Raw genomic sequence first — 24,258 nt, 5'->3', positions numbered from 1 at the left:
GCTTCCTGTAATTTCTGACCCTGAGAGCCTATTCTCTAGTCCTTGAAAACGCTTTTGTTAGTTACACCAGTGGAATTTGGGAAGAGAATCTCAAATCGTAATCTTAAAATCAGAGTCTTCCTGCCACATGTGACCATTTGATTCACTGTCAAAGTGTATAGAGGATGCAAGCTATTTCCATATGCTAACCCAATTTTCTCCTCTCCCAACCCCAAATACCTTCCATATATCTTTTTTTGAATCTTGCACACCCAAATCAGACTAAATGATTTGAAAGAAAACAGAATTGGGGGATAGGATTTAGAAATTGCTGTAAATGTTAGCAGTTCTTGATCAAGGGAATGGAATTGCCTGAAAACTGCCTCAGTCCCCAGGAATAAATGCACAAGTCAGTCAAAAGAAAACAAAGTAATATAGAATGTAGTAACTGGCATTTTGTTCCCACCGCAGTGCAAAACTCTAGAGAGCTAGGCAGCACCACTTTTCTTGCACAATATATTATCACTGTCATGTTATGAAAGGGTGGTCAAAAGCACACCCACCAATGTTCACGAGGCAGGACAAGTGAGATGGTTTGACTGCTCTGAGAATAAGGAACTTGCAAAACAAAATCTCACTCACATATTCTATTAATATCTTTGAAATCTCCATCATAAAACATTACCTGGTCAATGTTCTAGAAAAAAGGCCAAGAGGACAAAGTCAAGTCAGGAAGTCTTCGGAGGAATGCAGGTGGGATACACACTGTGCATCTCCTACACAACAGTCCTCCAGTCTTCTGTGTGGAAAACTGAGCTGGGCAATACCTGAAATCATCATAGTGATAGTGGGATTAAAGACTAATTATGGGCCAGGTGCAGTGACTCACACCTATAATCCCAGCACTTTGGGAGGCTGAGGTGAGCAGATGGCATGAGCTCATGAGTTCGAGACCAGCCTGAGCAATATGGCAAACCCCTCTTTCTACTAAAAATACAAAAGTTAACTGGGCATGGTGTCACACGTATGTAATCCCAGCTACTTGGGAGGCTGAGGTGGGAGGATCATTTGAGCTTTGGAGTTTGAGGCTGCAGTGAGCCAAGATCGTGCCACTCACTGTACTCCAGCCTAGGTGAGAGTAAAACCCTGTCTCAAAAAAACAAACAAACAAAAAAAAACAAAAAAAACCAGATATGTCTCTGAAAATGAGCACCACAGTGAACCATTGTTGTGGTAACCAAACAGATTTGAAGTACTTTTCTATTTAAAAATCAGTCGTTTAAAAGGGACAACCCAGGGTGCAGGAAGCAAGGGGAAGGGAATACTGCACACACTATTTAAAAAGTTGTCTTAAAAATTATCTTTCACATTCTATGCATAATTGAACTATAAGATGTGGTGGAGGATAACTCAATAGTAGATGAGGGAATTCCCCTGTAAAAATATTCCGAGACTGGGCAACATAGCAAGGCCCCATTTCCTAAAAAAAAAAAAAAAAAAAAAAATAAGCTGGGCATGGTGACACCACTCAAGCCTGTGGTCCCAGCTACTGAGGAGGCTGAGGCAGGAGGATCACGTGAGCCCAGGGGTTGGAGGCTGCAGTGAGCTGTAATCGTGCCACTGCACTCCAGCCTGGGTGACACAGTGAGATCTTGTCTCAAAAAATCCAGTTAACACATGACTGGGCTTCTGACAGAGACTATGAGAATGCATATAGACTTAAAAGACATAATCAATTTCATGTACTCTATTTAGACCCTAATTTGGATAAGCTTGTTAAAAAATCTTTGAAACGTTAGAGAAACTTACCACTGGATATTCAGTGTTTAAATTATTTTGTAAGGTGTGATGAGTGTACTTTGCTTATGTTGAAAGTTTATTTACCAGTGAATTGATATGATGTCTGGGATTTGTTTCAACATAATCTAGGGGGAGGTGGAATGAAAACATAGATGAAATAAGAACGCTTATACATAGATAATTTTGGAAGCTGGGTAGTAAATGGGGGATCATTATATCTCTACTTGCGTATGTTTGCAATTTTTCATGTATTAAAACAGTGTAGTAGAAATGCCTTTTTGAGACAGTTTCGCTCTGTTGCCCAGGCTGAAGTGCAGTGGCACAACCAGGGCTTACTGTAACCTTGACCTCCTGGGCTCAAGCGATCCTCCCACCTCAGCCTCCCGAGTAGCTGGGACTACAGGCCTATGCCACCATGACCAGCTAATTTGCATATTTTTTGAATGGACAAGAGTTTCACTATGTTGCCCAGACTGGTCTTGAACTCTGGGTTTAAGCCTTCCTCCCACCTCGACCTCCCAAAGTGTTGGGATTACAAGCATAAGCCATTGTGCCCAGCCTGGAAATGATTTTGAATTTAAATGTGCTTAATCACTGAAAGTGTTACCTACTATAATTCATTTGTGGTAATTTCTGTGTAAAAGTTGTAAAGGTTTACTACAGACCCTAACAAATTATCAGAACGTTATTTGCCTCTGAAATGACAAAGATTTTTTAAAAAAGAAAACTACGTATTCTTTTGTAAATAACATTCTAAAGTGGAATGAAAAGAAGTTCCTAACATATTCCAACTTTTATATAAAACCTGCTTATGTATAATTTTACCAATTTTTCCAATTGGAGTAATGTGCACTTAATACCCCAAATCTAACATTACATGTTCTAATAAAGGAAGACAAATGTGATGATTAGGTTTGTGAGACAGCATATTTCAGTCCAGACATATGAGTGCTGACACTAGAACTAATTTGATACTGTAAATTTCTAACTACACAGAAAAGATGCAGAATGTAGTGTTTGCTTTTAGTTTATTTATTTTGCAGGAATCTTTGACTTTCCGAATATGTACTGTTTGGAGGTACGATGCATGCAGAGCCTTTTAAAATGCCTTTGTACAATTTCATCTCAAAATGATTTCATTCACAGCATACACAGAAATCTAAAAGAGACATGGTATTTACAAGATTTAATAAGTTTTTGCTGCTTTAATGAAGAAACTGATCAATTCTTTTACAGTAGGGAAAGAAACATGGACATTTGGTATCATAAATAATTCAGAATTGTTCAGTCTTAAAGTAACTTTTCATGGCTTTAGAATTAAAATTGAGTCATCATTCTATTAATCTCTGAATGCCCAAGCCATGCAGAATCTACTTGTATTAAATATTTGGGGATGCAAATAATACAGGAAAAGAAATCTGGTGAATGTGAAAGCGTCATCAGAATTAACTTTTACAATAGGCAAATACTGTTAATTCTTTCGAAAAGATACAGTAGTGGCGCAACACAGGCAGTGCCCAATTTATTCCGATTTTAAAAAGTAACATTTCAGTTGTCATTTTTCTTTCTCTACAGATATACAGACACACACGGTAACATGGACTCATTCAAGGTCTAACAATGGTACAATATTAAAATAATTCGATTTTTAACTCTAAAGAGACATCTTCACATTCCAGGATACATCATTGATATTTTTAAAGGACAATTCGTCTATGCCTTATATTCTTTTTGTTTATACTGTCAGAAATACATTACAATTACCTCTTAAAAGACTATATAAAATTGAATTGCCACAGAAGGTTGGATATGAACCCTAGACAACTGTGACAAAGCAATGACAAAATTTAAGGAAACATTGATTTATTTGCATAATTAAAAAGTACTAAAATTGAGACCAGCTCCTTAAAAATTAAACTGCTTATCACACTTCCCATTTCTTCCAGGGAAATAAACAAATTAGCAACACTTTCCCCACCATCATTATTAATCTGCTCTAAAACTACATTTTTACAATGCATTTCTTTGTTTCTTTAAAACCCCCTGCCTCTACTCTCTTCCAAACAAAGTCAATATCAATTCAAAACATTTTACAATGCTTAGAAAGTTTCTGGCTCCTCTATTACCATTTTAAACTTTTAAAAACTACTCCAAAATTTAAGGGGCAATGTACTTTAACAAAATGGCAAACGTGCTTTCTAAAATCCCAGTTTACAAAATAGTGAAATAATGTAAAATGTATAGTCAGGTCTATATGTTACCAGATACATCAAACTAGTCATTTTAAAGAAGCAAACCTCTTACAGGAAACAAGAAGTGCACCAGCTGATCCAGAGAGCACAGGCACCTCAGCAGCCAGGCATCATCCAATTTATATCCTACCACTTTCATGCCAATTGTCTGTACATACCAACTGATTACAAGATCCTTTTGAAAAGGCACCTTGAAAGTTCGGTGAATTCTTGTTCAAACTGGTCATAGGCAAAAAGTATACATACGGAACACAGTTAAATATATCAGATTTATCAGTGTCAAGTCATTTTGCCTGTTTTAAAACTGAATACAGCCTATGTTGGCATATGAAACTTATGCACAATTAAAAATTAACATGTACAAAACTTCCTTAAAATCAATCTGATACTGCATACCCCACCCTTTACACCTATCCAATAGACTGTTTGCTCTCTTTTCCTGGCAGGTGAAAACAATGATTGACTAGATACATCACCAAAGAATTGAAACCATGCATCTACTGTATAACAGCTAATTAACCTTGATGTATTTTCATGCAATAGTTTTAAAGTCATCTACGTGGTTTTATAAAGCATCAGACTGTTTTCAGACATGCTACTTTCATTCTCAACTGACAACTGCCAAGTTAATTGCCTCCACTTCAGCATATCACTATGAATACTGGTAAACCTTTTAGCTAGGACACCAAGCAGTATATATATATATTTTCCCCTAAATTGTAACTTAAAAACAAGTGGGGTTGACCATCACTAAAGAGATATGAAACCATACAAAGGCAAAGGCATATTACAGAACAGTAGGACGGCTAGACTGTTATTGGAGACAGAGACCAGTGTTACAAAAACCTTTAAAGAACATTGTTTTGGGGACCATGCTTTTGAGCCCATCTGCTTTCTCACCGTTATTTTTACAGTTTTGCCACAGTTGTTGTATGAGAGATGTTTTATCAGTGTAATTACCACGCTTCCTTTGGGAGACAAGTGGATATATTTTGGGGGAATTTTTCACATATGAAAAAATGTTTTCAAAGCTGTAGGCAGAGTGTGAAATGATGATTCTGATGGAAAACTATGATGAGTTATTACGCCTTTGGTTTCATTATGCTATTAAGAGCAGCTTGCTTTTCCAGGTCTGCCAGAGATTACTGCTAAATTAGAAGGGGGGTGTGTGTCTGTGTATGGGGGTTCAGGGAGATACCTGATGGGAGAGTCTATGGATATTCCTAAGATGATATCCTCAGGTAAAATCTTTTAGGATGGGAGAACCTACTAACTTTATTGCTGTTTATACTCACCAAAATGAGGGGAAGATTCCAAAACTCCAATTCTGAGCTAAGAAGGAACTCCAGCAATGGCAGAGACCTTAATGAAACGTGCTATTAAGTTTCCAGTGATGCGCCTTAGTGAGTCACATGATTTTATATCTCTTCACTTATCCACACCCTGAAGTTCTATTTCATAAATAAGGAGTGCTTTAAAATGACCTGAACTGCCTGTAGAAACTCAATTGACCTCTAGATACAGTTATGTTAAATTTTAAAAGTTCTGTTTCAAAGTCCTCTATATTCACCTTTCTCTTAATAATTTTTGACAATCCCTCTCGTTTCCCAAATAATGCAGTGTGCAACTTTGTCATTGGCCAACTGTAATTCCCCTCACATTGGTTTATTAACATGTGCAAGTAAGTTTTTATCCAACAGTTAATATTGATTTCTTTTCAGCTAAATTAGGATTATGGCACAAAGTTTTATCTGTGCTGTAAACATCATGAATTTATCACAAAATTGGAAGGAGGAAAAAAAAAAAGGCCCTATGGACTGCCAAAGTGTAAGAACCACAGCTGAGTTCAAGATTTCCAAATGGATTTTGGAATGGACTTGCATTTGGCATACATTCTCTGTGCTACTGGCAAAGCGCAGTGTTACGAGAATATCATTTATAAAATCATACTTTGTAAGGACTTGTTATTTTGAAAACCGGTGGCCTTAATAAAAACATGCAGTAACTTAAAAAATGCATCTCTTATGTGGCATAAGTAGGTCTTAGTTACCAGTGTTGATAGAGCTTGATGAATCACTGTACAAGCCAAAGGCATCTTACCACCTCTGATTGTACTTTTAAACAAAGGCATGATATGCCTAGTTCCTGACTGCTACAAATCACATTTTAAAACATTTTGTTTGTGTGCATGTATGTGTGTTGGAAATAACCCCTGAAAAAAGCAGCAATTACAAATACCCTTAATTAATTTGCCCCCCGCCCCCCCAAAAAAATATTCTAGGTGCTTTTTCCTGTTGTCCTCTTTAGTAGGAAGCAACCGGAAGAAGCACGGGGAGCCTTGGTTTTCCAGAGAGCAGCGACCAGGTAAGTCTGCTCTGGGAATTCACAGTTTGCATAAACTGTAACATTTTATACTATGATTCAAAGTTCTAGTTTGAAAAATAAGGGCCACTCAGCAGTAACTTTAACAATTGGGATTCCACCACAGAAGAGCTCTTGACTTCTGTGTGTACATTCTTTCACAGAGTGAATCCTTTCCCAGTTTCAAGTATCCCTTCCTATCTCTCACACTGTAGTGAGTTAAGAAAGGAGAAAAAAAGACCTCCCCATTTTTCCTTTCGTGAGCACAACGACCACAAAGCCATTCCTCCTCCCCGCTGTGCAATCGAAAATGAAAAGGCTGGGTGGATGAATAGAGTCCCGAGGTTTCCTTTTCTTCTGGTGGTGCTCAAAGTTTCACTTTCAACCTGGCGCAGACTTTCTGAATTCAAGTGTACCGTGGCATCTCGCACTGCTCACAGCGATTTAGTGCTGGGTGGTTAAGAAAGGTGCAGCTATCACAATTCCATGGAGCCCCTTCGTAGTCTTCATCTCGAGGTTGTGTCCGAGGACTTTGTGTGGAGCCAGTTCGATGCTCTGAGGGAGGTTAGGATTAAGGGGGGCGGGGGAAGGTAAATAGATTAACCTTTTTCCAAGTATAATTCCAAACTGAAAAGAAAAATACCACAAAAATCAAGGGAGTTAATTGCCTACTTTAATATGTAAGCCAATTAGTAAACATATCTACTGGAAATGCATAGTTGAACAGAAAGTTGATCTTTTACTTTGTTCTAATTACTTTTTTTTTTTTTTTTTTTGGCTATAAGAAGATGGATATATGTCCAGAATAGACTGCCTTCCTAGGTCATTACCTGTAAATAGTGGAGAGTTATGCTTTATTCTAGCCAAATGAAAAAAAAAAGAGAGAGAAATGTTTTATAGCATGTTAAATTCTGTCGCCTCTGTAAGTTTTCCCTGACGTTCAGCCCACCTTGACTTTTCCTCTCTATAGTATAATACTATCCATACTATATTAAACATCTGACTAAATGTGTGCCTTCTTCCATGACAACTTAAGTTCTACAATATGCATGTATTTTATATTAATGGTTCATAAATAGCAGTGGCAGTTCATACCAAAGTTTTCCCCAGAACAGTGAAAAGAGAAAGATTCTACAGTTCATTTTTCATAAAGCTAAATTCATTCAGTATAAAAGACTTTTATTCTCATATTCTTTCCTACATTTTTGGCATTAAAAATCCTTCATATATCAGTTTTTAAAAATGCCCATACCTGGCAACCTTATGTTGGTCCCCAGGATTTGATAAAGAAATCCAAATTTACATTCCTCTTAGGTCCTTAGTCCCTCTGGCTTTGTGCTCAAAAAAGCTCTTTGCATCTAGAGTTAACCTGTAATTTCTGTCTTTTAGGTCCCTATTGAGACTGAGGTCAATGAATAGGAGACTAAAGATCTCCAGATGGGGGGGGGGCGGAGCAAGATGGCCGAATAGGAACAGCTCCAGTCTCCAACTCCCAGCGCGAGCGACACAGAAGACCGGTGATTTCTGCATTTTCAACTGAGGTACTGGGTTCATCTCACTGGGGAGTGCCGGACGATCGGTGCTGGTCAGCTGCTGCAGCCCGACCAGCGAGAGCTGAAGCAGGGCGAGGCATTGCCTCACCTGGGAAGCGCAAGGGGGAAGGGAATCCCTTTTCCTAGCCAGGGGAACTGAGACACACAACACCTGGAAAATCGGGTAACTCCCACCCCAATACTGCGCTTTAAGCAAACAGGCACACCAGGAGATCATATCCCACACCTGGCCGGGAGGGTCCCACACCCACGGAGCCTCCCTCATTGCTAGCGCAGCAGTCTGTGATCTATCGGCAAGGCAGCAGCGAGGCTGGGGGAGGGGCGCCCGCCATTGCCGAGGCTTAAGTAGGTAAACATAGCCGCTGGGAAGCTCGAACTGGGTGGAGCTCACAGCAGCTCAAGGAAACCTGCCTGTCTCTGTAGACAGTTTTGAAGAGAGCAGTGGATCTCCCAACACGGAGGTTGAGATCTGAGAAGGGACAGACTCCCTGCTCAAGTGGGTCCCTGACCCCTGAGCAGCCTAACTGGGAGACATCCCCCACTAGGGGCAGTCTGATACCCCACACCTCACAGGGTGGAGTACACCCCTGAGAGGAAGCTTCCAAAGCAAGAATCAGACAGGTACACTCGCTGTTCAGAAATATTCTATCTTCTGCAGCCTCTGCTGCTGATACCCAGGCAAACAGGGTCTGGAGTGGACCTCAAGCAATCTCCAACAGACCTACAGCTGAGGGTCCTGACTGTTAGAAGGAAAACTATCAAACAGGAAGGACACCTACACCAAAACCCCATCAGTACATCACCATCATCAAAGACCAGAGGCAGATAAAACCACAAAGATGGGGAAAAAGCAGGGCAGAAAAGCTGGAAATTCAAAAAATAAGAGCGCATCTCCCCCGGCAAAGGAGCGCAGCTCATCGCCAGCAACGGATCAAAGCTGGACGGAGAATGACTTTGACGAGATGAGAGAAGGCTTCAGTCCATCAAATTTCTCAGAGCTAAAGGAGGAATTACATACCCAGCGCAAAGAAACTAAAAATCTTGAAAAAAAAGTGGAAGAATTGATGGCTAGAGTAATTAATGCAGAGAAGGTCCTAAACGAAATGAAAGAGATGAAAACCATGACACGAGAAATACGTGACAAATGCACAAGCTTCAGTAACCGACTCGATCAACTGGAAGAAAGAGTATCAGCGATTGAGGATCAAATGAATGAAATGAAGCGAGAAGAGAAACCAAAAGAAAAAAGAAGAAAAAGAAATGAACAAAGCCTGCAAGAAGTATGGGATTATGTAAAAAGACCAAATCTACGTCTGATTGGGGTGCCTGAAAGTGAGGGGGAAAATGGAACCAAGTTGGAAAACACTCTTCAGGATATCATCCAGGAGAACTTCCCCAACCTAGTAGGGCAGGCCAACATTCAAATCCAGGAAATACAGAGAACGCCACAAAGATACTCCTCGAGAAGAGCAACTCCAAGACACATAATTGCCAGATTCACCAAAGTTGAAATGAAGGAAAAAATCTTAAGGGCAGCCAGAGAGAAAGGTCGGGTTACCCACAAAGGGAAGCCCATCAGACTAACAGCAGATCTCTCGGCAGAAACTCTCCAAGCCAGAAGAGAGTGGGGGCCAATATTCAACATTCTTAAAGAAAAGAATTTTCAACCCAGAATTTCATATCCAGCCAAACTAAGTTTCATAAGTGAAGGAGAAATAAAATCCTTTACAGATAAGCAAATGCTTAGAGATTTTGTCACCACTAGGCCTGCCTTACAAGAGATCCTGAAGGAAGCACTAAACATGGAAAGGAACAACCGGTACCAGCCATTGCAAAAACATGCCAAAATGTAAAGACCATCGAGGCTAGGAAGAAACTGCATCAACTAACGAGCAAAATAACCAGTTAATATCATAATGGCAGGCTCAAGTTCACACATAACAATCTTAACCTTAAATGTAAATGGACTAAATGCTCCAATTAAAAGACACAGACTGGCAAACTGGATAAAGAGTCAAGACCCATCAGTCTGCTGTATTCAGGAGACCCATCTCACACGCAGAGACATACATAGGCTCAAAATAAAGGGATGGAGGAAGATTTACCAAGCAAATGGAGAACAAAAAAAAGCGGGGGTTGCAATACTAGTCTCTGATAAAACAGACTTTAAACCATCAAAGATCAAAAGAGACAAAGAAGGCCATTACATAATGGTAAAGGGATCAATTCAACAGGAAGAGCTAACTATCCTAAATATATATGCACCCAATACAGGAGCACCCAGATTCATCAAGCAAGTCCTTAGAGACTTACAAAGAGACTTAGACTCCCATACAATAATAATGGGAGACTTCAACACTCCACTGTCAACATTAGACAGATCAACGAGACAGAAAGTTAACAAGGATATCCAGGAATTGAACTCATCTCTGCAGCAAGCAGACCTAATAGACATCTACAGAACTCTCCACCCCAAATCAACAGAATATACATTCTTCTCAGCACCACATCGTACTTACTCCAAAATTGACCACGTAATTGGAAGTAAAGCACTCCTCAGCAAATGTACAAGAACAGAAATTATAACAAACTGTCTCTCAGACCACAGTGCAATCAAACTAGAACTCAGGACTAAGAAACTCAATCAAAACCGCTCAACTACATGGAAACTGAACAACCTGCTCCTGAATGACTACTGGGTACATAACGAAATGAAGGCAGAAATAAAGATGTTCTTTGAAACCAATGAGAACAAAGATACAACATACCAGAATCTCTGGGACACATTTAAAGCAGTGTGTAGAGGGAAATTTATAGCACTAAATGCCCACAAGAGAAAGCAGGAAAGATCTAAAATTGACACTCTAACATCACAATTAAAAGAGTTAGAGAAGCAAGAGCAAACACATTCGAAAGCTAGCAGAAGGCAAGAAATAACTAAGATCAGAGCAGAACTGAAGGAGATAGAGACACAAAAAACTCTCCAAAAAATCAATGAATCTAGGAGTTGGTTTTTTGAAAAGATCAACAAAATTGACAGACCACTAGCCAGACTAATAAAGAAGAAAAGAGAGAAGAATCAAATCTACGCAATTAAAAATGATAAAGGGGATATCACCACCGACCCCACAGAAATACAAACTACCATCAGAGAATACTATAAACACCTCTACGCAAATAAACTGGAAAATCTAGAAGAAATGGATAATTTCCTGGACACTTACACTCTTCCAAGACTAAACCAGGAAGAAGTTGAATCCCTGAATAGACCAATAGTAGGCTCTGAAATTGAGGCAATAATTAATAGCCTACCAACCAAAAAAAGTCCAGGACCAGATGGATTCACAGCTGAATTCTACCAGAGTTACAAGGAGGAGTTGGTACCATTCCTTCTGAAACTATTCCAATCAATAGAAAAAGAGGGAATCCTCCCTAACTCATTTTATGAGGCCAACATCATTCTGATACCAAAGCCTGGCAGAGACACAACAAAAAAAGAGAATTTTAGACCAATATCCCTGATGAACATCGATGCAAAAATCCTCAATAAAATACTGGCAAACCGGGTTCAGCAACACATCAAAAAGCTTATCCACCATGATCAAGTGGGCTTCATCCCTGGGATGCAAGGCTGGTTCAACATTCGCAAATCAATAAACATAATCCAGCATATAAACAGAACCAAAGACAAGAACCACATGATTATCTCAATAGATGCAGAAAAGGCTTTTGACAAAATTCAACAGCCCTTCATGCTAAAAACGCTCAATAAATTCGGTATTGATGGAACGTACCTCAAAATAATAAGAGCTATCTATGACAAACCCACAGCCAATATCATACTGAATGGGCAAAAACTGGAAAAATTCCCTTTGAAAACTGGCACAAGACAGGGATGCCCTCTCTCACCACTCCTATTCAACATAGTGTTGGAAGTTCTGGCTAGGGCAATTAGGCAAGAGAAAGAAATCAAGGGTATTCAGTTAGGAAAAGAAGAAGTCAAATTGTCCCTGTTTGCAGATGACATGATTGTATATTTAGAAAACCCCATTGTCTCAGCCCAAAATCTCCTTAAGCTGATAAGCAATTTCAGCAAAGTCTCAGGATACAAAATTAATGTGCAAAAATCACAAGCATTCTTATACACCAGTAACAGACAAACAGAGAGCCAAATCAGGAATGAACTTCCATTCACAATTGCTTCAAAGAGAATAAAATACCTAGGAATCCAACTTACAAGGGATGTAAAGGACCTCTTCAAGGAGAACTACAAACCACTGCTCAGTGAAATCAAAGAGGACACAAACAAATGGAAGAACATACCATGCTCATGGATAGGAAGAATCAATATCGTGAAAATGGCCATACTGCCCAAGGTTATTTATAGATTCAATGCCATCCCCATCAAGCTACCAACGAGTTTCTTCACAGAATTGGAAAAAACTGCTTTAAAGTTCATATGGAACCAAAAAAGAGCCCGCATCTCCAAGACAATCCTAAGTCAAAAGAACAAAGCTGGAGGCATCACGCTACCTGACTTCAAACTATACTACAAGGCTCCAGTAACCAAAACAGCATGGTACTGGTACCAAAACAGAGATATAGACCAATGGAACAGAACAGAGTCCTCAGAAATAATACCACACATCTACAGCCATCTGATCTTTGACAAACCTGAGAGAAACAAGAAATGGGGAAAGGATTCCCTATTTAATAAATGGTGCTGGGAAAATTGGCTAGCCGTAAGTAGAAAGCTGAAACTGGATCCTTTCCTTACTCCTTATACGAAAATTAATTCAAGATGGATTAGAGACTTAAATGTTAGACCTAATACCATAAAAATCCTAGAGGAAAACCTAGGTAGTACCATTCAGGACATAGGCATGGGCAAAGACTTCATGTCTAAAACACCAAAAGCAACGGCAGCAAAAGCCAAAATTGACAAATGGGATCTCATTAAACTAAAGAGCTTCTGCACAGCAAAAGAAACTACCATCAGAGTGAACAGGTAACCTACAGAATGGGAGAAAATTTTTGCAATCTACTCACCTGACAAAGGGCTAATATCCAGAACCTACAAAGAACTCAAACAAATTTACAAGAAAAAAACAACCCCATCAAAAAGTGGGCAAAGGATATGAACAGACATTTCTCAAAAGAAGACATTCATACAGCCAACAGACACATGAAAAAATGCTCATCATCACTGGCCATCAGAGAAATGCAAATCAAAACCACAATGAGATACCATCTCACACCAGTTAGAATGGCGATCATTAAAAAGTCAGGAAACAACAGGTGCTGGAGAGGATGTGGAGAAATAGGAACACTTTTACACTGTTGGTGGGATTGTAAACTAGTTCAACCATTATGGAAAACAGTATGGCGATTCCTCAAGGATCTAGAACTAGATGTACCATATGACCCAGCCATCCCATTACTGGGTATATACCCAAAGGATTATAAATTATGCTGCTATAAAGACACATGCACACGTATGTTTATTGCGGCACTATTCACAATAGCAAAGACTTGGAATCAACCCAAATGTCCATCAGTGACAGACTGTATTAAGAAAATGTGGCACATATACACCATGGAATACTATGCAGCCATCAAAAAGGATGAGTTTGTGTCCTTTGTAGGGACATGGATGCAGCTGGAAACCATCATTCTTAGCAAACTATCACAAGAACAGAAAACCAAACACCGCATGTTCTCACTCATAGGTGGGAATTGAACAATGAGATCACTCGGACTCAGGAAGGGGAACATCACACACCGGGGCCTATCATGGGGAGGGGGGAGGGGGGAGGGGGGAGGGGGGAGGGGGGAGGGATTGCATTGGGAGTTATACCTGATGTAAATGACGAGTTGATGGGTGCAGCACACCAACAAGGCACAAGTATACATATGTAACAAACCTGCACGTTATGCACATGTACCCTACAACTTAAAGTATAATAATAATAAATTAAAAAAAAAAAAAAAAAAAAAAAAAAAAAAAAAAAAAAAAAGATCTCCAGATGGAATTCACCCTGGAATCTGGGGTAACTGGAAATGGTCACTATGAACTGGAAATGAGATTAAGATCTAAGGTAAGCAACACCTTTTTAAATAGGTAACAAAAGAAACAGATCTAGGGAAGCTTTGTCAGTTACTATTTTGGGCTAGGCATATCTTCCACTGGAAATTAACAAGCTGACTTCTAGTTTATCAATTTGCCTTATATGACAAATGTCATAACATTCCCCAAGAGGTAAAGAGAACTGAATTTTAGACCCTGAACCTTACCCCAAGGTATGATAATGCTCAGCCTCAAACAGGAAGGTGATCTTAGCCTTACGATGTAACAGAAAATTACTGGGTTCTTCAGTCACTTTCTATGACTATAAATAGGAGATGGGCTTGTTTCTCTTGCTTCAACTATTGCTTTTTAACTGCCAATATCACCCACCTTGTGTCTTTTGTTTGGCTCATGACTCTAAAACATGTAGATTTAATACAGTTTTCTTTTTTGTCTCATATGGAGGAATAAAGCCTTCGGTTGGAGGAAAAATGTTTACTATGCCATTTCCTTGTTTTTTTTTTTGTTTTTTTGAGACAGAGTCTCGCTCTGTCGCCCAGGCTGGAGTGCAGTGGCGCTATCTCGGCTCACTGCAAGCTCAGCCTCCCGGGTTCACGCCAGTCTCCTGCCTCAGTCTCCCAGGTAGCTGGGACTACAGGCGCCCGCCACCACGCTCGGCTAAATTTTTGTATTTTTAGTAGAGACGGGGTTTCACTGTCTTGATGGTCTTGATCTCCTGACCTCGTGATCCACCCTTCTCGGCCTCCCGAAGTGCTGGGATTACAGGCGTGAGCCACCACACCTGGCCTACTATGCCATTTTCAGAAAAGGACCTCTTTTGTCTTTACCTTTTAAAAGAACAATATGCCCAAAAACCTAACACTTAAAAAAAATTTGTATCTTACTGTTGTTGGTTTTTAATAGACATGCTCTAAAAACTCAGTGTTGCTATAAGTGTAAAATATACACCAGATTTCAAAGATTTAGTATAAAAAGGATGTAAAACATCTCCCTGATAATTTTATATTGATTTCATATTGAAATAATAGTTTGTATATACTGAATTATATAAAATGTTAAAATTTCATCTTTGCTACTAGAAAATTTTAAATTATATATGTGGCTTACATTATATTTCTATTGGACAGCACAGCCTTAGAAACTTGGTAATTTTTTAAAGCAGAAAATAAAGGTATGGTTTTACTTATAATTCTACACAGATTAACATGTGTCTTTGGACATTCTGCACAAACTCTGGACACACAAGTACAAACCATCTGCAGCTGCTGCATGGGTGTCATGGATGTCTGCCTGTACTTTGGAGGTCACGCTAATTCTTCGGGCTTTTCTCTCAATTGTGCAGGGGTCTGAGGAGTCTGCATAAGAAGAAACAACGCCAGAAAGAAGTGATCCAGTCTTTCAACTCCAAGAGTGAACAGGCTCACAAGATCTTTCATGCAACCCACGCAGCTGAGTGCATTTACCCTTCCTATTACTTCATGTTACCTTTTTAGCAAGGGCAAGTACCATATTTAATACTGTTTTTACAACTTATACAGAGCAGTGGTTCTTACGACTTTTTCCATCTTCTCCAATTACATCTTGTCCCATTACTTAGAACAAATGCCCTATTTCACTGTTTTCTACTTTTTAATGGATTAAGGTTACAAACTCAGTGATAGCAAATATATGTCAATGTGAAAGCAAAATTTGGGAAAATATACTTTAGCAAGTATCTGATTAAGCAATAATTATTTAAAAATTATGGGTACTATCCATACAGTAAGGCTATTAGAATGATGAAATGTGATGAAAATGACAGGATTTTTTTTTTTTTTTTTTTTTTTGAGACAGGGTCTTGTTCTGCTGTCCAGGCTGGAGTACAGTGGCACAATCATGGCTCACTGCAGCTTTGATCTCCTGGGCTCAAGTGCCTCAGCCTCCCAAGTAGCCAAGACTACAGGTGCATGCCACTACCACGCCCAGCTAATTTTTTTAATTTTATTTTTTGTAGAGACAGGGTCTCACTATGTTGCCCAGGCTGGTCTCAAACTCCTGGCCTCAAGTGATCCTCCCACCTCAGCCTCCCAAAGTGTTGGTATTACAGGCAACTGTGTCTGGTGGATTTTTTAAATATAGCAGTACTTGAAAAATCAGAACCAACTCGATATTATATACTGACAACCACATGCTCCCAAATCATTTCCTGAATTCCAGTTACCTATGTGTGCAGAAGCCCAGCAGACACTTTGCAACACAGACAAGAACTGTAGGCATCCTAATATCTTGCTAGAATATTGTTTCTATAAATTTATAGTTTATTAGTAAGCAACCCTTTGTATTAAAAATGAAAAATGGCAGCCTTTATATTATTTGCCCTTAGGAACCAAAGAAAGATCTTGCATTTTCTAATCAATTCTGAGCTGACAGTACAACTCATCTTTGGAAATCACTGCTCCAGAATCCAAAGCATGGTGCTCAGGTACTTAAACACTCCATTGTCCAAGTAAACAAAAGCAGAGTTAATGTCTCCTTAGGCTCCAAAGAATAAAGTAAAGTTCTGTTTCTTAGATTTGCAAAGTACTTCTACAGAGTCACATACCTTATCTCACTAACTCTTCCAACCTTGGGAGTACTTGGCGGGATTGTCCCTCTGTGGTGCTCAGATTGAGTTTGAACAAGGTCAGGTGGCCAAGATGACCAGGACCAGTGCTCAGATTGTGGGACACCAAGGTCAGTGTGCTTGCTTGCTTACTGATGAGGATTGGGGGAACTTTCTAAGCCCACTGAAGAGCACACATACCCACTGTATTGTTTAACTACAAAGTCCAATCTGCCACTGTTATGAGTTACTAATAAGGGTTGGGAGACTTTCTAAGCCCGCTGAAGAGCATGTACACACTGTATTGCTTAACTACAAAGTTCAATCCAAAAAGGCTTGTTCCTCTGTCTCTTTCTCTCTCTTTCCTTCTGTCTCCCTCATATTGTTTCTCTAATTATCACACTTACTATTCAGATCAACTATATTCCACTTGGATTTCTGCTATATATCTGTAATAACTCCAAGACATTTATTCAAACCAATAAACCTATTCTACCAGTAATTTGTGTTTTACTGGTTTATCTTTTTTTTTTGTTTTTTATTTGAGTGGTATTGCAAGCCAATCTGTGCTAAACTATATGTACTTTTAGAAAAGGCCGATTTAGTTTCAAATACAAAATGAGAATCTGCAAGTGCTTAATGGAAAACAAACTTGATTTTATGGAGAAAACTAAATAGCTTTTATAAATCTGATAAAAGCCTCACCAAAAAATTATAGAATTTAATCAAGTTCTACTGTTTCTAAGTTTTAGCAGAAAAAGATAAAAAAACGGGTTAAAGACAATTTGGCATATAACAGAACCATTTATACTTTTACCAATAATATATATTATTATAGAATTACAACTACTAAATTTCTAAAATAGAAATTCATTTATAGCAAAGAGGACTATTTGAGATGGCTTCCTAGTCTCCTTTTTATTAAAAGGGTATATATGTAGAGTATAAACTGCTTGGGGTAGGAGTCATGTTTTCCCTTTGTAACATCAAGCATCTATCTACATAATACATAATCGAGATACGCACTGAGCATTCAATACATATTTATGAAATTGTAACCGAAATCCCATTATAACTAACTCTAAGGGACTATCAGTTTTAGCAAATTGTATTTGAGTCAAATGAGCCATAGAAGAGAGTCTTTCAGACCAGGAACAGTGACTTATGCCTGTAATCGCAGCACTTTGGGAGGCCGAGGCAGTAGGATCGCTTCAGCCCAGGAGTTCGAGACCAGCCTGGGCAACATGGCGAAACCCTGTCTCCACAAAAAATACAAAAATTAGCCAGGTGTGGTGGTGTGCGTCTGTAGTCCCAGCTACTCGGGTGGCTGAGGCAGGAGGATGGCTTGAGCCTGGGAGGTCGAGGCTGCAATGACCTATGATCATACCACTGCACTCCAGCCTGGGCGACAGAGCGGGACCCTGTCTCAAAACAAAAACAAACAAACAAAGTCTTTTTAGTGTAAAGGTACATGTAGAGAGCTAGATGAAGCTTGATATTAATGGGACCACATCATGGAATATTAATGCAAGCCTTGTTCAATTCCCAGCTAAGGAGGATACCAAACAGGAACCTCCCACCTCGAATACATGGTGTTGGTCCCAAAGACAGAAGGCAAAATGACTTTTTTTTTTTTTTTGGAGACAGCATCTCGCTCTGTCACCCAGGTTGGAGTGCAGTGGTGCGATCTCGGCTCACTGCAACCTCCACCTCCCAGGTTCAAGTGATTCTTCTGCCGCAGCCTCCCAAGTAGCTGGGATTACAGGTGCACGCCACCATGCCCAGCTAATTTTGGTATCTTTAGTAGACACGGGGTTTCACCCTGTTAGACAGGCTGGTCTCGAACTCCTGACCTCAAGTGATCCTCCCTCCCTGCTGGGCCTCCCAAAGTGCTGGGATTGCTGGCCTCAGAATGACATATTAACACGAACATCACCATTGCTAGAAAACCACAATCTGACTATACAGGATCCTGGCAGCAGATCCATTTCATAACCCCAGGAAAATTTCTTCATATTTCTTTTTTCATGGTCTTTCATATCTATTCCTTTGTCAAGTGTCTGTTCAAGTGTTTTACACCTTTTTTTATTGAGTTGTCTTTTTATTACTGTGTTGTAGAAATTCTTTATATAATCTGGATACCATCCTTCATCAGATACATATTTTACAAATACTTTCTCCCAGTCTGTGGTTTGCCTTTTCATTTTCTTAATAGTGTCACTTGATGAGCAGAAGTGTAAAACTTTAATGAAGACTAATCTATCAATTGTTTTTCTTATTGCTTCCTGCGACCTGTCTAAAAACTTTTATACCTATATTGCAAAGATATTCTGTTTTGGAAGCTTTATAGTTTAACTTTTATACTTAGGTGTATGATCTATCTCAAATTTGTGTGTATGATGTGAGGTAGAGATCAGACTGTGTGTTTCTTCCACATGGATATCCAGTTCTTCCCAGCTCTGCCTGTTGAAAAAATGTTCCTTTCTCTATTGGTTGCTTTGGTGCTTTTGTCAAATATCAAATGACAGTGTGACTGGGGGGTGTAAACCTGGGCTCCCTATTCTGTTCCAGTGATCTATGTCTTTATTCCTATACCAATATCACTCTGTGGTTATTGTAGCTTTATAGTAAGTCCTGAAGTTGGTTAGTCTAAGACTTTTTTTTTTTTGAGACAGGGTCTTGCTCTGTCACCCAGGCTGGAGTATGGTGCTGCAATCACGGCTCACTGCAGCCTCAACCTCCTGGGCTCAAGCAATCCTACTGTCTCAGCCACCAGAATAGCTGGGACTATAAGTGAGGCTGCAATGAGCTATTTTTAAATTAGCTCTACACTAATACACTTTTAATACACTTTTAATTATACCATGTCTGGCTAATTTTTAAATCTTTTTGTAGATGAGGTCTCATTATGTTGCCCAGGCTAGTCTTGGACTCCTGAGCTCAAGTGATCCTCCTGCCTTGGTCTCCCAAAATGCTAGGTTTACAGGTGTGAGCCATTGCACTGAGCCAGTCTAAGACTTCTGGCTGCTCTTTTTCAAGATTGTTTTGGATGTCCTAGGACTTTCTGTATTTCCATATGAATTTTATAATCAGTTTGTTAATTAAAAATGCACTACCACCTAATGGGGTTATAATTGGTATTACACTGTATCTATACATAACCTTGTAAGAACACGTATCTCAAAAATATTGATTCAGTCAGTTATGAACATGGTATATCACTCCATTTACTTAGGTCTTCTTAAATATCCTTTGACAATGTTTTATAGTTTTCAATGTATACATCTCCGGATAAATTTATTCCTGTTACATGGTTTTTGATGGCATTGTAAATGAAATTCTCTTTTAAATTTTATTTTCTAAGTGTTTACTGATATTGTAAAAATGTTTATATATAGACTTTGCATCCTGAGGCCTTGTTAAATTCACTTATTCGTTCTAATAGTTGTTTTTCAGTATCCTTAGGATTTTAAAAATAATTATGTCATCTGTAGTATATATAGTTTTATTTCTTCTTTTCCAATATTTATTTATTTATTTATTTATTTCTCTTACTGCATGGTCTTGGAACTCCAGGTACAACGTTGAATAAAGGTGGTGAGAATAGACATCCTTGCCTTGTTCCCAATGTTAGTAAGTTCAGGATTGCATTATTTAAGTAATAATGGTAGCTAAAGGTTTTTGAAAGACGCCCTTTATGAGACTAAAAGAGTTCTTTTCTATTCTTAATTTGTTAAAAGTTTTTGTCTGTCAGGAATGGCTGTTGAATTTTGTCAAATGTTTTTCCTGTATCTGGTGAAACGATCACATGCTTTTTCTCCCATTACACTGGTTGGTTTTTTAATGCTTTTATACCAAGATTACATTCCTAAGCTAAACTCAACTTGATCATGATGTATTTTTTTTTTTTAATATATTGTGACTATAAGTCAATGAGATAGAAAACAGAATTATGGATTTTTTGTTTCTATGTTCATGAGGGATATTGATCTGAAATTTTGTTTTCTTTTTGTGAGGGGCAGATACATAATGTCTTTACCAGGTTTTAGAATCAGAGTTCTGCTAGAGCCATAAAAAAAGATGGGGTACAACACCAACAGCGAACCCTAATGTAAACTATGGACTCTGAGTGATTATGAGGTGTCAATATAAGTTCATCAATGGTAACAAACGCACCACTCTGGTGTAGGATGCTGATAATGGGGCAGGCTTTGAATTTGGGGGGGCAGGAGGCATACGGAAAATCTCTGCAACTTCCTCTCAGTAATATGAAAAGAAAATGAAAAAACAAAAAAGAAATATGGGACGCATTCCCTCCTGTATTTTCTCAAAGCATTTGTGTAAGATTGGTATTTTTACTTTCTTAAATATTTGGTAGGATTTACCCACCAGTGAATCTATCTGGATCTGGAGTTTTCTTTGTGGGAAAAATTTTGATAGTAGATTCAGTTTCATATATATATATATATATATATATACACACACACACACACACACACACACACACACTTACTAATATTTACTGTTTTGTTTTCAGTTTGGGTAGATTATATGGTTCAGGAAATTTGTCCACTTTATCTAAGGTGTCAAGCTGACTGGCATAAAGATGTCCATCACTTTCCCTTATTATCATTATCATTGTAATGGATAACCCATCTTTCACTTTTGATTATCATAATTTGTGTTCTCTTTTTTTTTTTTTTTTTTTTACAGATCAGTCTACCTTGAAGTTTATTGATTTTGTTTACCTTTTCAAAGATCAAACTCTTGCTTTGTTATCCTTCCTTTCTTCTACTTTGGTTTTACTTTGTTCTTGTCTTGTTTCTTAAGGTAGAATTTTAGATCATTGATTTTGGATATTCCTGTCTTATATGAGCATTTAAAGCTATATGCTCCCTTCTAAGCACTGCTTTATTGCATAGGAAAGAATTCTGCCTTGCCCAAAGAGAGGTCTGGCTTTGTCCCTGGCTCAATACCTTGACATTTCCTGAGTAACGACAGTGTCTGTTATTTATGGTGGGTCCCTCAGACCACATGATATGGTTTGGCTGTGTCCTCACCCAAATCTCATCTTGAATTCCCACGTGTTGTGGGAGGTAACTGAATCATGGGGGCAGGTCTTGTGATTGATAGTAAGTCTCACGAGATCCGATGGTTATTATAAGGGAGAGTTTTCCTGCACAAGCTCTCTTTAAGATGTGACCTGCTCCTCCTTGCCTTAGGCCTCCCCAGCTATGTGGAATTGTAAGTTAATAAATCTCTTTCTTTTGTAAATTGCCGAGTCTTGGGTATGTGTTTATCAGCAGCGTGAAAACAGACTAATACACCACACCTATAGGGAGTTTATGCTGAGGGATGGCTCATGGTGCATGTGTATTCCACCATTTCTAATCAACTTGATCCTGTTTCCAGGGTAAAAACTTTCCAATGCACTCCCTTAGATAGGGCAATTCCTCTAAGACAGCTCCTTGAATCAATGAACTAAAGTTTGTCTGGCGATACTTCTTTAGTAGACATTCAGGCAAAATCAAGTTTAAAGACTCTGATTTTATGAACCCAGAAGACTAAATTGATCAATGATAACTATACACTTCAGTGACTTTCAGCAAGAAACTGCATATAATGCTGCCAAAGTGCCAAATCTGGCACTTGGCAGTCATCCACTAAGATGATTCTTTGTATCATTTTTAGAAATCAATAAAACCATTTTTTGGCCAGGTGCGGTGGCTCACGCCTGTAATCCCAGCACTTTGGGAGGCTGTCACTTGAGGTCAAGAGTTCAAGACCAGCCTCGCCACCATGGTGAAACGCCGTCTCCACTAAAAATACAAAAATTAGCCGGGCATGGTGGTGGGTAATCCCAGCTACTCGGGAGGCTGAGACAGGAGAATCGCTTTAACCCGGGAGGTGGAGGTTGCAGTGAGCTGAGATCGCACCACTGCATTCCAGCCTAGGTGACGGAGTGAGTCTCCATCTCAAAAGAAATCAATAGACTGTTTTTTAAATGCAGATCAGATGAAACAGCCATGGTAATATTAAACAAAAGAAGAACAGATACTGTGTTGCAACTTATAAATGAAAAAAAAAAAAAACCACACTGTAATGAGCTTAATACACGTAGAAAACTATTCAACCAAAATTTAAATAATTAGGTCAGGTAGTATTTAGATAGAATTTATATATTCTTTAATTAAAAGTAAGTCTGATGAGATGTTAAATGTTATACTCTCTGGTAATTTTTTTTTAAAAAATAAGGCATTCTCCACTATTCTATGTGTCTTCACGATCAATCTACCTGGAGTTGCTTAAGGCAAAAAGAATTAAAATATTAAGAATGAGGCAGAAAGTTAATCTACATTCAATGACTACTTATTTATGAAAGAATGAATAAATGACAGGGTCTCTGTCGCCTAGGCTGGAGTGCAGTGGCACGATCTCGGCTCACTGCAACCTCCGCCTCCCGGGTTCAAGTGATTCTCCTGCCTCAGTCACCCGAGTAGCTGGGACTACAGGCGCGTGCTATCAGGCCTGGCTAATTTTTGAATTTTTAGTAGAGACGGGGTTCTGCCATGTTGGCCAGGCTAGTCTCAAACTCCTGGCCTCATGTGATCCGTCCGTCTCGGCCTCCCAAAGTGCTGGGATTGCAGGCATGAGCCACTGCATCTGGCTTAAATGACTAAACGTGTAAGTTCAATTAAAATTAATTTTTTAAGATATGGAAATGCCAGTTAAACATTTGGTACATAAAAATAAGAAGAACACATTTGATATCTTTAATTTTAAATCATTTCTATGTAACAATTATCCGGAAATGATTCCTTCAAACCTTGGTTATGTAGGATTTCTTTTGTTCTTGATGGGAAAACACCTAGTCGCTACTAATTGCTATGCTCCCCTTTTGAGTACACAGGGATTCTTTTGTTGTCTGAAAAATAATCTTAAGTCTACTGCAAATCTAACTTTCTATTCTCACATTAGACCTTTAAAATCCTCATTATTTTATGAGAATTATCTTTTAGGGTTATAGTTTTTACAATGCTAAGTAAATTTATAATGTTAACTATGTAATACAGCGTTTCAACTTCTGTTTGTAAAAATTATATATTCCATCAAATTACCTCTGACAGTAATTCTAAGAGTTACTAATTTCAGTACTTTTTAAAAACTAAAGTTTGGGGACATTTCATTATTGCCACATTAACACCAATATGGTAAATTTGTTGAGACCAGTAAGCAACATGGTGACATCCCATCTCTACAAAAAATAAAAAAAATTAGCCGGGCATGGTGGTGTGTGCCTACAGTCCCAGCTACTTGGGAGGCTGAGGCAGAAGGATCGCTTGAACCCAGAAGGTCAAGGCTGTAATAAGCCAGGATCGCACCACTGCACTCTAGCTGGGCAGCAGAATGAGACCCTGTCTGAAAAAGAATAAAAATATGGTAACTTTATGGTGAATAAGTTAACCTCTAGTGGAAGTTTCTTCAGATATAAATGTGAAATCCCAAATTATTTTGATATTTATTTCTGTCATATTTGTGACATTTTTCATACTCACCTTTTTTAGATGGCTTGGGTGGTACAATTGGGCCAGGTTCTATGTTGTCATAAAAATTATTCATGGCTTTTGGATCAAAGTTTCCTAT

At 38.7% G+C, this 24,258-nt stretch overlaps 1 protein-coding gene across 11 annotated transcripts in view; it reads right to left on the bottom strand.

Moving 5' to 3' along the window:
- Positions 1-2,790: 2,790 nt before the first annotated feature.
- The window catches only part of LOC105490353 (TGF-beta activated kinase 1 (MAP3K7) binding protein 3), a 67,630-nt gene continuing 46,162 nt past the window's right edge, over positions 2,791-24,258 (bottom strand). For 5 of the 11 annotated variants that reach the window (XM_071088823.1, XM_011755864.2, XM_011755865.3 and 2 more), the window contains 3 exons: positions 24,171-24,254; positions 15,287-15,388; positions 5,706-6,947 (listed from right to left, as the gene is read on the bottom strand). In XM_071088823.1, the coding sequence (XP_070944924.1) occupies positions 6,799-6,947; positions 15,287-15,388; positions 24,171-24,254 (335 nt within the window). In that variant the 3' untranslated portion in view covers positions 5,706-6,798. The other 6 variants (XM_011755862.2, XM_011755869.2, XM_011755868.2 and 3 more) reach the window with 6 other exon arrangements.

This window comes from Macaca nemestrina, chromosome X (genome assembly GCF_043159975.1).
Source record: "Macaca nemestrina isolate mMacNem1 chromosome X, mMacNem.hap1, whole genome shotgun sequence".
In the NCBI taxonomy this organism is placed as follows: Eukaryota; Metazoa; Chordata; class Mammalia; order Primates; family Cercopithecidae; genus Macaca; species Macaca nemestrina.
This window is presented reverse-complemented; position numbering and strand designations above follow the sequence as displayed.